This window comes from Podarcis bocagei, assembly GCF_964188305.1.
Source record: "Podarcis bocagei genome assembly, chromosome: 3".
In the NCBI taxonomy this organism is placed as follows: Eukaryota; Metazoa; Chordata; class Lepidosauria; order Squamata; family Lacertidae; genus Podarcis; species Podarcis bocagei.
In genome coordinates, this window is record NC_138127.1 from 29,203,771 (window position 1) to 29,216,762 (window position 12,992).

The 12,992-nt window shown below is 41.9% G+C and overlaps 1 protein-coding gene across 2 annotated transcripts in view; it reads right to left on the bottom strand.

The window, feature by feature from the left end:
* Positions 1 to 153: 153 nt before the first annotated feature.
* The window catches only part of MDN1 (midasin AAA ATPase 1), a 102,207-nt gene continuing 89,368 nt past the window's right edge, over positions 154 to 12,992 (bottom strand). For both annotated transcript variants that reach the window (XM_081186530.1, XM_081186529.1), the window contains exons 88-102: positions 12,380 to 12,518; positions 11,076 to 11,371; positions 10,643 to 10,804; positions 9,545 to 9,646; positions 8,873 to 9,074; positions 7,428 to 7,601; positions 6,814 to 6,968; positions 5,439 to 5,519; positions 4,879 to 4,994; positions 3,891 to 4,065; positions 3,267 to 3,340; positions 3,065 to 3,179; positions 2,588 to 2,651; positions 1,902 to 2,044; positions 154 to 1,073 (exon numbers count right to left, since the gene is read on the bottom strand). In XM_081186530.1, coding sequence (XP_081042656.1) covers positions 885 to 1,073; positions 1,902 to 2,044; positions 2,588 to 2,651; positions 3,065 to 3,179; positions 3,267 to 3,340; positions 3,891 to 4,065; positions 4,879 to 4,994; positions 5,439 to 5,519; positions 6,814 to 6,968; positions 7,428 to 7,601; positions 8,873 to 9,074; positions 9,545 to 9,646; positions 10,643 to 10,804; positions 11,076 to 11,371; positions 12,380 to 12,518 — 2,187 coding nt within the window. In that variant the 3' untranslated portion in view covers positions 154 to 884. The remainder of the gene's footprint in view (positions 1,074 to 1,901; positions 2,045 to 2,587; positions 2,652 to 3,064; positions 3,180 to 3,266; positions 3,341 to 3,890; positions 4,066 to 4,878; positions 4,995 to 5,438; positions 5,520 to 6,813; positions 6,969 to 7,427; positions 7,602 to 8,872; positions 9,075 to 9,544; positions 9,647 to 10,642; positions 10,805 to 11,075; positions 11,372 to 12,379; positions 12,519 to 12,992) is intronic.

Sequence of the window (12,992 nt, forward strand, 5' to 3'; positions counted from 1 at the left end):
GTGATGAGTGCTTTTCCTGGAAGGGGTGGGGAGGAAGCAGACCTGAGGTCACAGCAGCGCAGGAAGGTCAGGCCCACTCAAGACCAATTCTATTAAGTTCCCAAGATTCTTAATATAGAATCTTAATATTCCAACAAATAATGGACACCACAATTACAAACAGCAAAACATTGTTTATTAGTAATCACGACTGATGCATAGCTTTTGCAATGAAAAAAGTTTTTTTGGGGGCAGGGAATAGGAGATGACAGAAAGAGCCTTGGGCATGCTTTCAGGATACTAAAATGTGTTTATCACTATTTCCCTTGAACAGAGGGCAAAGTTCACAGTGTAAAATGATAACGCGGAGTCTTTCCCTAAAAAAACTACTCTTCCAGCATTATCATAAAACCAGCAACTGTTCAGTGACAGTTTCAAGTATTCAAGTAGGATTTGTGGTTGTTGTGGGGTATTTTGGTTGTGTAAAATTCAACCCTTCCTCCAAACACAGGGTCCCACTCACACATGTGACCCAAAACAGACAAGTATTCTTTAATTATGGTTAATCATTCTAGTTGCAACTTCCTCTCAGAAGGAAAGTAGTTTCTTACTACAATAGAAAATAGTCTTGGGTGCCACTTATTTCTTAGTGATACAGAAATAAGAATAAATTATACAAAGAGTAAAAAAACAACAGGAGATGGTTTTCCACTGTTTTCAGATATAGGCAAGAAAGTGAACAGTCTTTTAGTTCATCACTGTTTGCATAGTCTCCTGCACTGTTAAGGGGAAAAAATGCATGTTATGTTAGTGTGTAATTTCTGGCCCGTCTGAACAGCAACTCAAATTTGCTGACGACCTTTGCCATTAACTGGCAACCATATGTTCACATGACCTGCCAAATTTTACACGTTGTCTGAACCAGTCACCAGTTCAAACCACTGCCTCAGTGCGTCACTGAGGGTCTCTGGGAGGGCATTCACATCTCTCAGAATGATGTAGAAAGGAAAGGGAAATTCCTCCATGTATGACCTGATTTCTGGCAATTCCCCTGGGCCTTTGAACACAGGTACTTTAATGTCCAAGATGGAATCCTGTGAATTAAAATGACAGTATCAGATACAGGACTACACAAGTAGCATTATGCAGCTAGATCAATGAAAAAAGTTGCCTCCCTCAGTCCTCATCTCTCACCAATCTCCTGAAAGAATCAATTCATTGTGTTTTCAAATGAGTGGATTGTAGCCTTTGCAGGCGATCCTAACAATAGTTACTGAAGACTAAAGCAGGAGGTCACTAAGGGAGAGAATATTAGTGCTGATTTCAGAGCTGTCACCATACACTACTTATAGCTTTTTTACTACTCCATGTGGTCTTTTATAGTATAGTCTCCATGCACAATTTGCTACCTGTGATTGGAAAGAAACTTAACACAGTAGGAATACTAAATGCCAGTATTGTGGCAGGGAATGTCAAGACAAAGATGCTTGCAGAACTTTGTTCCTTGATCTAGAACCTGAAAAGTCAGGCTGAGAATAACCTGAGCTGGACCTCCAAGGGAAAGGGACTTGTCGCTTTCCTCCCCAAGGTGAGAGGCAGAAAAAGCTGGATTTAAATATCAAAAAAACTATTTTGCAGGAAAGGTAGTCAGCAATTAACTCTGGAAGTCTGTAAACATTAGGCAAATTTTCTTATCAGCAAAACGAATGTTGAAGGCAAGAACCAGAAATAAGTGCAGATGGAAGTAGATTTTTCCTTATAGTATGAAACCTCAGCTCCCAAATCTATGGTTGGCAGGAAGCTTGACCAATTTAATAAAGTTTCTCATATACAGGATGCCTTGGACCTATTTTAAACCCAACCAAGGCGATTTTTCCACCCAGTTAAAAGTGGTACAATTATCTGATGGTTCATTTACTCACCCGTGAATTAGGGTTGTCCAACACTACAAAAATGACGAAGATATTTGCATTCTGAACAGATTGAACAGCTGCCGTGACACGTTCTTTACCTTCGAGAAAAAGACCTCTTCCATCTGACACTATTAGGAGTAGCTGAGCAGTTTCTATTGAGGAAGGCATGTTTTCAGTTTTAGCAAACAAAACTAGAAAAAGGGTACATATTCAGTCTTACTAACATTTTCTATTATTTTAGCATACAAGCGGACATGAAAGCCAGCCCCAAGAACAAAGTTTTATGTATAAAAATAGTATAAAATACATCCCTGAATGGGATGTGAAAGCTTTGCTTCCGAAAAATGGGACACGAAATTTAAAGTTAGACAATCAATGCTTATGAAAGTTCTAAAAGCAACAGGAAGAAACATCCCCACTGTCCAGTAGTAGTACCAACAAAGAAGAAACAAGAATTAAAATATTAATCTGAGAAGAGCTCACAAAGCTAGCCCAATCACAAGCAAGTCCTAGCCAATAATGGGGCTTACTCCCCACATACGTTGGGCTAGGATTTCAGCCTTATTTACGAACAATTGCCGTTTGTGTATTCAGCATTCTGCCAAGAGAGCCACGCTCCTGATAAATCCAATGAAGAACTATTTCTACTACCATGCCTAACTTGTTTGTATACAAAAAAGGAGGGGGGAACTCACCTGGATTAATGCTTTGAGAGAACTGCTGTGCTGCAGCAAACATATTTGTTGAGGATTCTAGGAACTGTAGAAAAGTGAGAGAATATATGTTCATCAGCTGTGAGCTAACCATTTCTTTTCTAAGACAATTGTTCTACAGAAATGAATGGGAATGCAAGTTGAGAACTGCAGCCTAACTAAGGTTGTGAACTCAAAATAGACTTAAAATTATTACAGCAGCCACATTATTTCCTTGGCTGTTTTGAAGGGGCTGCAGTAAACACAAGACTGCACCATTCTTTTTTGTTACAAGCAATATACCAGGCTAATGCAGAGACAAGACCATTTTCTTCTTGTAACATTCTAAGGACAAATTGGACAGGAAAGTAAAAGAACTAACCTAAGAACACTCTTAGCCTGGCACAATAGTTGTTTAAATACAAAATTAGGAACTTTTAATGAAAAAAGGCAGCCCCACTCATCCAAGATGAGAGATACCTGAGCTATTTTAGTTTTCTTTTGTTCAAATTTGCACAGCTGGAGTATTCTCGTTCCCGACTGATCATTGAATTGTTCATGGAATGGGTGTAGCAGCTGAACAGCCTCTCCAAAACTGAAATAAAATGAAACGTTTTAAAACAGTGCAGTGAGCAGGAGTAAAAAGATTTCTATGACAACTCCGGCTTTAAAATAGCCTTACCTGCACACAGCAATTTGTCCCACTTCTAAGAGAGACAAAGCATTTCCAATCACTGCCAGGGATTCATAAGCAAGCTATAGAAAACAAATAAAAGTTTGAGTCTGTTGTATATCTACGCGAAGTACATAGAATTCACCACAGAACAGTTAACAAACTGCAAAATTCTAAAACTGCTTCATGCATTTGTCATGGACTGAAAATGCACTGTGATATGTGATACTATCAGAGAAGCAAAGGAATTAGAAAATGGAATGATATACCCCTGCAATGCAATCTGCACTTGCTTTTAACTTTCTTCCCTTGGTGATCATCCCCACTGCTAAACTCCCTGCTGCAGGGAAAGAGATGCATACTCATCCATCACAGCCATATGATTACCCCCCTGTATCCCTGTCACTATCCCTGAGCTTGTTGAACAAGCATCTGTTGTAAGTAAACCCCATGGTGGCAGACAGAGGGAAGCAAACAGTAGCAGCCATGCTGACGAAATAGAAGGAAGAAGAACAGAATGAGGTGGGGAAATGCCTCCTGTATAGTTAACTGCAAGTCTGATGTGTGAAAGATGAATGCTGAATTCATTCATATAAGACTTTTAAGTTGGCTTCTTCACCATTTCTGTTTTACCTGCTTAGAGTGGTTGTCTACCATACTGGCAGAGTCATCAAGGGCCAAGCAGATCTGGTACTGCCTTTTGCTGGGTTTGGTCCTCCGTAACCAAATTTTATCTTTTCGGAACTGGCTTGCAACATATGGAATTACTTTGCGCATGTTCAGTCTTTTTCCTGTTCTATAATCACCTCTGGCAGTTAAGAAGAAAAGACAAAATATTAACAGTAACACAGTTGCTGGGGGAGGAAAAAACAACTTGGCGGGATATCCATTTCAGAGAAAGTACAGTGGTGCCTCGCAAGACGAAATTAATCCGTTCCGCGAGTCTCTTCGTCTTGCGGTTTTTTCGTCTTGCGAAGCACTGCTATTAGCGGCTTAGCGGCTATAAGAAAAAGGAAACAAACTCGCAAGAACTCGCAAGACGTTTCGTCTTGCGAAGCAAGCCCATAGGGAAATTCGTCTTGCGGAACGACTCAAAAAACAGAAAACTCTTTCGTCTTGCGCGTTTTTCGTCTTGCGAGGCATTCGTCTTGCGAGGTACCACTGTATTCTACATGAACTGGTAGATAACGAATAGTCAAAAATAAGACAACTTTTTCGGGCATCAAGATTCATTATTTGCACACCTATGTAACTGTCCTGATATTTAGAGGAACCAGGCCTATTTACATATTGCTTCTTATTTTGCATAATTTATTTCGGTTTCACATGGGTGGGTCAAAGGCACCGAATTTCCCCTCTGAGATTTCAGCAGGCATTGCCCACAAGGGCTGGGCATGTTTCCTCTCTGGGGGAAAAATAAGCTTCTCCGGAATCTTTAATTTGGAACTTGCTACTAAACCTGCGTGGAAATCCACTTGTGTTGGGAGGAAGGCAGGAAGGTGATTTTCTGCCAATATGCTAGTAGCAATATGCTAAAGCAGTTCTAGCTGGAAAGACGGCTTAGGTGCCAAATCGTGATGTATGTGGGCTCTGCTTTTATTTTTACAGTGACCCAACTTACTTCAGTTTGGCTGCCTGAGTTGGCTCCAGTATGAGTCTCAGCTGCTCACAGAGCTGCTGTGAAAGTGGTGCAGTGAGGAGAAGATATCTCTGCCACATCTCTGCTGCTGCCTTTTCCTGCAACATTAAGATAAAAAAAACCCATAGAATTTTTATTAGTAAAGTTAAAATCCCAGAGAATTAACCTTTTTTATACATAAATCCCTTTCCCAAGTACAAAACCTAAATAATTCAGGATATATCAGTTGCAAATACTTTTATAGCAATGCTTTTTAAAATAATTCTTGCTAGAACTTTCGAGTATAGCTTTGTCTTGGAATCCTGTGGTACAAACTGATCAGCTGCTAAGGGTCTTTATGTGTATAATTGTTGTCCATGTATTGCATGCAAGATTATCAGCATCTACAATTCTGCCCCTTGCTCTGTAGTGATTAAGCAGTACCAGAATCCAATATTTAACATGGCTTTGGAAATAATGTGTTAATATTCCATTTATATTCAATAAATGCTTTCCAAAAGAATTACGCAAGTGTATATTGCTTGACTGAACAATTCACTAACCTCAGTAGCGTTTCCACTCTGCCAAACTTCCAGTTGCTTCTCTAGTTCTCGTCTTAGCTCTTCAGGATCCTTAACAATGCACTTAAGATAACAAATTGGAATTTGAATCAAACAATATGGACAGGTATTTTAGAATGACATACTTGCTACATACATACAAAGGTAAAGGGACCCCTGACCATTAGGTCCAGTCGTGACCGACTCTGGGGTTGCGGCGCTCATCTCGCTTTATTGGCCGAGGGAGCCAGCGTACAGCTTCCAGGTCATGTGGCCAGCATGACTAAGCCGCTTCTGGCGAACCAGAGCAGCGCATGGAAACACTGTTTACCTTCCCGCCGCAGCGGTACCTATTTATCTACTTGCACTTTGACGTGCTTTCGAACTGTTAGGTTGGCAGAAGCAGGGACCGAGCAACGGGAGCTCACCCTGTCGCGAGGATTCGAACCGCTGACCTTCTGATCGGCAAGTCCTAGGCTCTGTGGTTTAACCCACAGTGCCACCCGCGTCCCTACATACATACATACATACATACATACATACATATCTCCAAAAGCCCCACCACATAACACATCCCTTATTTTTTTAGGAGAACTTTTAGTGTTCTGGACCACTGGATAGCAACAATTAAGGAGAAATTCTAAATTTACTTTTCTACTCATGGCAAAAATTTATGTGCATGCAGCATATTAACTGTACTTATCTCCTCTATGAACCACATGACTAAGCCCAAATCTGATTTATCTCCTTGTATGCTGGGGGTCTGGAGGAAAACAGAGATCCTCACAACCAGCTGCAAATATCTCCATGACTGGTATTTTCTAAATTTCCCCCATCCATCGAGGGAAATCTCCATGCAGATGCAAGTTTCTGCATGAATATACCGAGGTGGATCAGATTGTGCGCATGCAAAGCTACCAGAGCTGAATCTCTGCAGAGAGCATTGTGCCCCCAAACTGAAGGATTTCCAGCCCTCCAAATAAGTGATCCGTGTTGTCAAAGCTGAGAGTGTTGAGTCGATTATAGACAGTCCCACCTACAGGCAGCTCACTTACACATGTATTTTGAGGCCACAAGATCTGAGATTCAACTTGTCATTTAAAAAAAAGCCATCTACTTTGATGTAGGGGGGAAACCTGCTTAAGTAATGTAGATTAGATGTATACCTTCCCTTCTCTAGTATCTCACAGTCATGTGATCTCCCTATCCCAGTCTCTACCATATGTATATGGAGGTCCTTCCTCAGTGGAACCTAAATATTGATTCAGAGCAAGAAACTAATTTGGCGATAAGCTAAAATTACAAAAGCACTGTATCCTGGAAAGATTCACATCAATCAACACATCCTATTTATTTAATAGCACAATTGGTAGTTTACCTGGATGGAGGTATCCCTCAAGAACTGATGGGCAGTATGTATGGTAGAGTTTTTGTCTCTGTCCGGCTTTACTTCCGGTGGCCATTTTTCTGTTCCACGCTCTTCGTCTTCTTCAGAATTGAGGGCTTGTCTGTCTAACTCAACCTCCTCAGGTCCTATCATTGAATAAATGACATGCTTGCTTCACACATTTTCAGGGCCATTAGAAATCACACTACTAATCTCCAGGTATAGGGCGGTATATACATTCAATAAATAGTAACCCTTTTCAGGTACTGGCCCTTCACTTGGGTACAGTGGTGTGAGGGGAAGACAAGAGGCTGCGCTTGCTGGCTCTGCCACTCCTGGGAGTAACATCTGAAGTGGAGAGCCTACCACAGATGCATAAACTCCCCATGCATGATAACAGGATTAAAATCATGTATGGCACAAGCAGGCTCCTTGTAGGGGACCTTGGCTCCCTGCAACATGTGAGCAGTAGGGGCAGGGTGGTGAGTCAGAGCCAGGGAGCAAATAGTATGCCCCAAAGGGACTACAGGACTGTTTTCAATTGAAATGAAGAAATTATTCCTGAAGAATAAAATTCTTTTAAAGATAATGAGCTGGCAATTTACCAGATTTAGCAGCACTAGGTGCCTTTACTTCTGGATTCAGTTTCTCCGCCTCTACCGTTCTAAGATCCTCATCTTTCTGAGCTTCTGTTTCCATAGCTACATCTTCAGAAACTGGTTCTTCATTGTCTTCAGTGACAGGCATGGTTGTTTTCTGTTGTTCTTCACTAGCTACATCTGGTGGAAACATAGCCAAAATCAAACCAAAATCTTGCAACTCTGTGCTGTTCTCCCCTATCACCAAACTAACAGTCATCAATATCTATAAAGTTTTAACTCGACACCCGAAGCACTTGAAAAGGGGGGGGAAACAACAATTCAGAGAGTGAGAGAAATATTGTAATTTACATAGCATTTGAGAGTGTTCAAAGCACTTCACCTGCATTATCTTACTCTCTTTAAAACCTCCAGGTAGGGTCAACGTCACCATTCCCATATTGCTAAGGGGGAGAAGGGAGGGATGGGGGAGAGAGAATTGTGCCTAAAGCCTCTTAGTGAGGTCATAGCTAAGGCAAACTTCAAACTGAGGATTTCCCCATTCATAGCTCTGCCTCCTACCCACCTTGCTATGACCTAGGACCTAGGTGAATGAGATGAGATGAATGAAGAATTTATGGGAACCACAATCTCCTGGGTTACACTTCCTTAATGTGTTGAACTTTGGTTGCCCTTTTCAGTGTTAAAAGTGGATTTTACCACACATCTGCACTTGATGTGTGCTAGAACACTCATGGTTTGTACAGGTACAATAGATTCGGACTTCATCATACTAAGGACAAACTGATTAGCTCCAGTCTCGAAAAATGCAAGTTACACACCTCACTGACAGACAGAAACAGGTTTCATTACAAATCATAAAATCTAGGCACACGTCTTTTAAGAAACAGGTGGATTTGAGAGAAACCATGAAAATACTTTGTTTTAGAAACTGCAAGTAGGAATCACCACAGCGGCATTTAGCTGGGATTTAATTGCAAGAGATACTTCAGTTGCAGGAGATGCTTAAAGCACTTTAGCTGCTATCTTAAACCAGGCTGCCTACCACTGTACAATAAACCTTTGGGCAATAGGCCCATCCCCAAGTGCGTTGTCACCATGAGATAATGAACTGCAGTCTAGGCTAGAAAGCTAGAAAATACCTTCGTAGGGATTTGTTTTTAAAGCTTCAACTGATTTAATGTGGAGAAATAAAACATGACTGCCTATTAAGTTTAAAAATGAAGCCATGCAAAGCGAACTATGAGAGAGAAGCAAATGCAAGTTCCTTGAAAAATTCCTTATCTAAATCCTTTCCCCAGCGTTAAGCTATGCAAACCAAATCTAACATGTTTCATTGCTTTTATTTCAATAAAGAATGCATGCTCATTTTCCTGTAAGCGGAGGTTTAGTGGTACAAAGGATTTAAAATTGTCTGTCCCTCTGACATCACTGTGCGAATGCTGGCATACCATAGGTCTGTGCATCGTAGGCTTCGCTGCCTTGCTTAATGTGCTCAAAGGCATCAGCTTCTCCCATATTTCGTTCTGGCTGAACCTGCTCCTGTTCTGCTTCGTTGCTGGATTCAACAGTTTTCAGCCGCTTGTGAACTTGTTGACTGTGATCCCCCGTTGAGCGCTCATTGTTGGCTTGGCCAGGCTTTCTCTTAAAACTCTGAAAAATGAGCAAGTACAGCAATGAAATTTCAATGAGGTTCGGAAAAACCAAAGTCAAGACTCAGAAGCTCGGTAACTTATCACACTGCCCACTAGAACAAACCTGCAGTATCAAACCAAAATCCTATCTAGGTAAGCATTTTGTTTTCACAGCAGACAGCCAGGTAATTGTTCAAAGCCCACAAGCAAAACATGAGTGCATTAGCAGCGTCTGATACTGGGAAAAATATAAACATCTTTTTTAAAAATGTGAGAAAATTTGCATTTAAATATGAATTTCTAAATGTACTCTCTCCAAAGATGCATTTTAAAACTCAATGCAATTTGAGCTGGGAACTGCTTAAGAGTATTTGGGATGTACTACAGCTGCTGAGTAATTTCTGATCCAGGGATTAGTCCAGGAGGTGCAGAAAAGGTCATATAAAAAAGCTAGCTTACAATTTCTTTAATCTATGAAAGAATAAAGACCTGTGTATTTTTCCTGCTCTGTTTCCGACTAGCCAGTCGTGCCATTAACTCAGATTCATGTCCTTCTGACTGATCTGCATCAGCAGCTCCAGTTCCATGTTCCTGAAGAAAGACAGACAAACCACCAAAGTTAAGTCTTCTGCTAAAACATAGAACACACAGTTCCACACTCATCTGAGAATAATGCAGTGTCTTCAAAACACAGAAGCATACCCGACTGCGCTTCTAAGAAGAAGCCTGTGTGTAAATTCTGACACTGCAGAAAACCCCAAGGCTAGTTAGTGAAACACGGTCAATATGCTTCGACCACAGGGTTGGGAAAATCCTTGGGGGCAGCAGCAGGTAACAGAAGGGAGGAGAGGCTATTTCTGCCCATTTCCTTCTCCCCACCGCACATGCCTTGCAGTTCCCAGCACCCCAAATATTAGTGCTGTAGATTCAGGGGACCTTCCAGGACAGTGTGGGAGTTGATATAGGGGGTAGTAGCTCTGTTCCTGGGTGAGGAACCACTGGAGGTAGGTGTACTATATGAAGTTTAGTCAAAGGACTCTGGTCTGAGTGGCAGGAAGAGTCAATGCACTCTTGGGCACATCTTGCACACCAGAACCTGGGAAGGTAGCGTGGCAGATGCAAAGGGAAGGGTGAATCAACAAATGCTGTCTCCCTGCTTGCACTTAGGGTCACAGACTGCTCAGGGTGTATGTATGGCCATCACATATATTGTTCTCCTTTAGTATGAGACTGCCCCAATGGGATCTGCGATTTGTGCACACGATTAACAACTGAGGAAATTGAGCAGCAGAAAACAGGGGCTGCTGGCCCTGTGTGCTGTAGTCATATATATGAGCATGTCTTACGTCCATTTATGCATACAGAATTAGCTTCTGGCTTAAGCAGTCCAGCTACTGAGATTTATTGGGGGTGGAGAGAGAGCAGGGAGACAGTCATGTGCCCCAAAAGCATTGTATTTACCCAGAGAGGAAAAATCATCAGCAGCTAGACAACCCTAAAAGTTACGTGCTTTAGAAGTCATCCCCCCCCCACCCAAAGTATGTTCCACATAATACAAAAGGTACTGTGGGATTTTCCCCACTTCACCTCTTTCGCCTGGTCCTTTTCAGAAGCAGTTCCGGCCAGCTCCACGGCTGTGTCGCTCTGCAGGTTCTCCTCTCCTGCCTGCCCGTAAGTTTCATGTTCCATTCTCTCAACGGCATCAGGCAGCTCCTTGTCCTTGTCAGGGTTATCAGTATCCTCCTCTTCCTAAAGCAATTCAGATGAAGACATCAGTATGGGCATTCGACAGGTATGATGGGAGGGAGGGCCAGAAATGGTTTGTACTACAGGAGATCTATTTGCTGTCCAAGAAAACCACAGTGCTACTACCATTTGCTGGAATTTTAGCCTTAAAACTGTATACTATCTCAACATACACTAAGGTGCTGAGACTAAGATGTGTTTTTCACATGCCTCCTTGCAGGGGAACTCAAGGAGGTCATTTACTATTTCTTATTAATAAAAGAATAAGCGAAACCTGAGGATTAAGGCCTTGGTCATGGATGCCCTTTTCTCCCTCTTTCTCAGGAGATTCACTCAGTTCTTCTGTTGGCTCCTCTGCTTCTTCCTCCATATTTGCATCAGGATGCCCTGTGCTTTCCTCATCCTTTGTTTCTTCTTCCTCCATTTTATCTTCTCCTTCACCTTTCTCTTCAGAGGACTCTTTCTCAGCTTGCTCAGGATCCTGACCATCCTCTCCCGTCTCTTCAGAATCCTTAATTTCTTTTTCATCTACATCCATCGTCTTCTCCTCAATCTCAAAAGGATTTTCTCCTAATGCAACGCAAAAGACACACCTTTCAGAAGGCAGGCAGAATTCAGTTTTTTCTCCTACCGACTGCTGGGCAGGTAGGAACAGAGAGGAAGATTTACTAAGATTCCTAGATAATCCTTAAAAATGAAAAGGTAAGGTACATTTAAGTTGAAACTTTCCCTTGGTACAAGCATAGATTGTCAATATGTCAACGTACTGCAGTAATGGAAGTGCTGATATTATGTATTTCCAATGCCCAACTCTCTATATGGTATCAATCATGCAAACAGCACACTACTTCTTTGAAATAGGCGAAACATTTGTTATATACACATATCAACGTTTGTGGTACTGAACACCCTAAAATATGAAGAACACATACAAACACACAGGCAAATGGCAGATATGCCCCATGAAACCAGAATTAGCCCACTGCTCCTTGGTCTATGCCCCTGATGTGCATCTTACCACATTGTATAGTGTTTCAGTACTGCAAATACAGGTGTGAGCTGGACCTAGGGGCCACTAAACAATATCATGAGAATCTCTCTTTCAAACTGTGTGCCCCTGATTGGAATAGGAGAGGATCAGAAGATGACAGATACTTGAGACTAGAGAGCTACAGAAACCAACACTGATATAAATGGCCCAGGCACCTCAGGAGGTGGGACAAAACTGTTAAGACTCTTCCTAAGTTTCGAAGACAATCATAGCCTACTCCAAACCTGTGTGGAAAAGGCAACAGCCTCCCTACCACATGGAACTGGCTGAATTCCTTCCTCAATGCAAACACAATCAGATGCAGCAATTAATTCACAAACTTCCAATGGTTATAAGCATGAATGATCAAAATTATGACATCAATCCTTATTTCCCCCAAACAGGGACGACCCTAGTCTGGAATCAGATTAAGGCTGTGCACCTACACCCAGTCCCCAATTATAGCTAGACACTCAAGAGGCACCACAACTATGTAGTATTTTATTTTCTTTATATCTGCTGATAAAGGAACACCTTGTGAGCCATACCTCCTTCTTCTTCCTTGTCCTCATCATCTTTCTCTCCGTTCTCTAGGTTCAGGTCCTGAGGAAGATCCAATGCCTCAGCTTCAGGCTGTTTCTCTTGATTTCCATGATAAGGGTCTACCTCGTTCTCATCATATTCACGCTGTTAAATAGAAATAAGTGACGCATCATGCAAGGAATGGAGGCAGGAAGCAGGGGGTGGGAGGGCGGGGGGACGGACCTGTTGAGAACCGCAGTAAAGTAACTCTTGAAGTTATCTTTAGATGAACCCCCAACAGAAAGGATGCCAAACTCCATCCATTATTATTATTATTAATTATTATTATTATTTATACCTCACCCTCCCCGGCCAAAACCGGGCTCAGAGTGGCTAACATCAAATGTTAACATTAACATAAAATCAGGCAATCAGAGTATTGGAGGATTGCTTGCTGGCCTCCTGGCAACTAGGCTGTTTGGTCCCACATGGCACCACCTTGTTCCCTGCTCTGTTTTAACAACCATATGAAGTGGCTGAGTGTGGTCATTAGGAGCTTTGGAACGAAGTGCCATCAGTATGTTGATGCACAAACACAAAGGAGAGGGCCCCCAAATACACAAAAACCACAAAGACAAT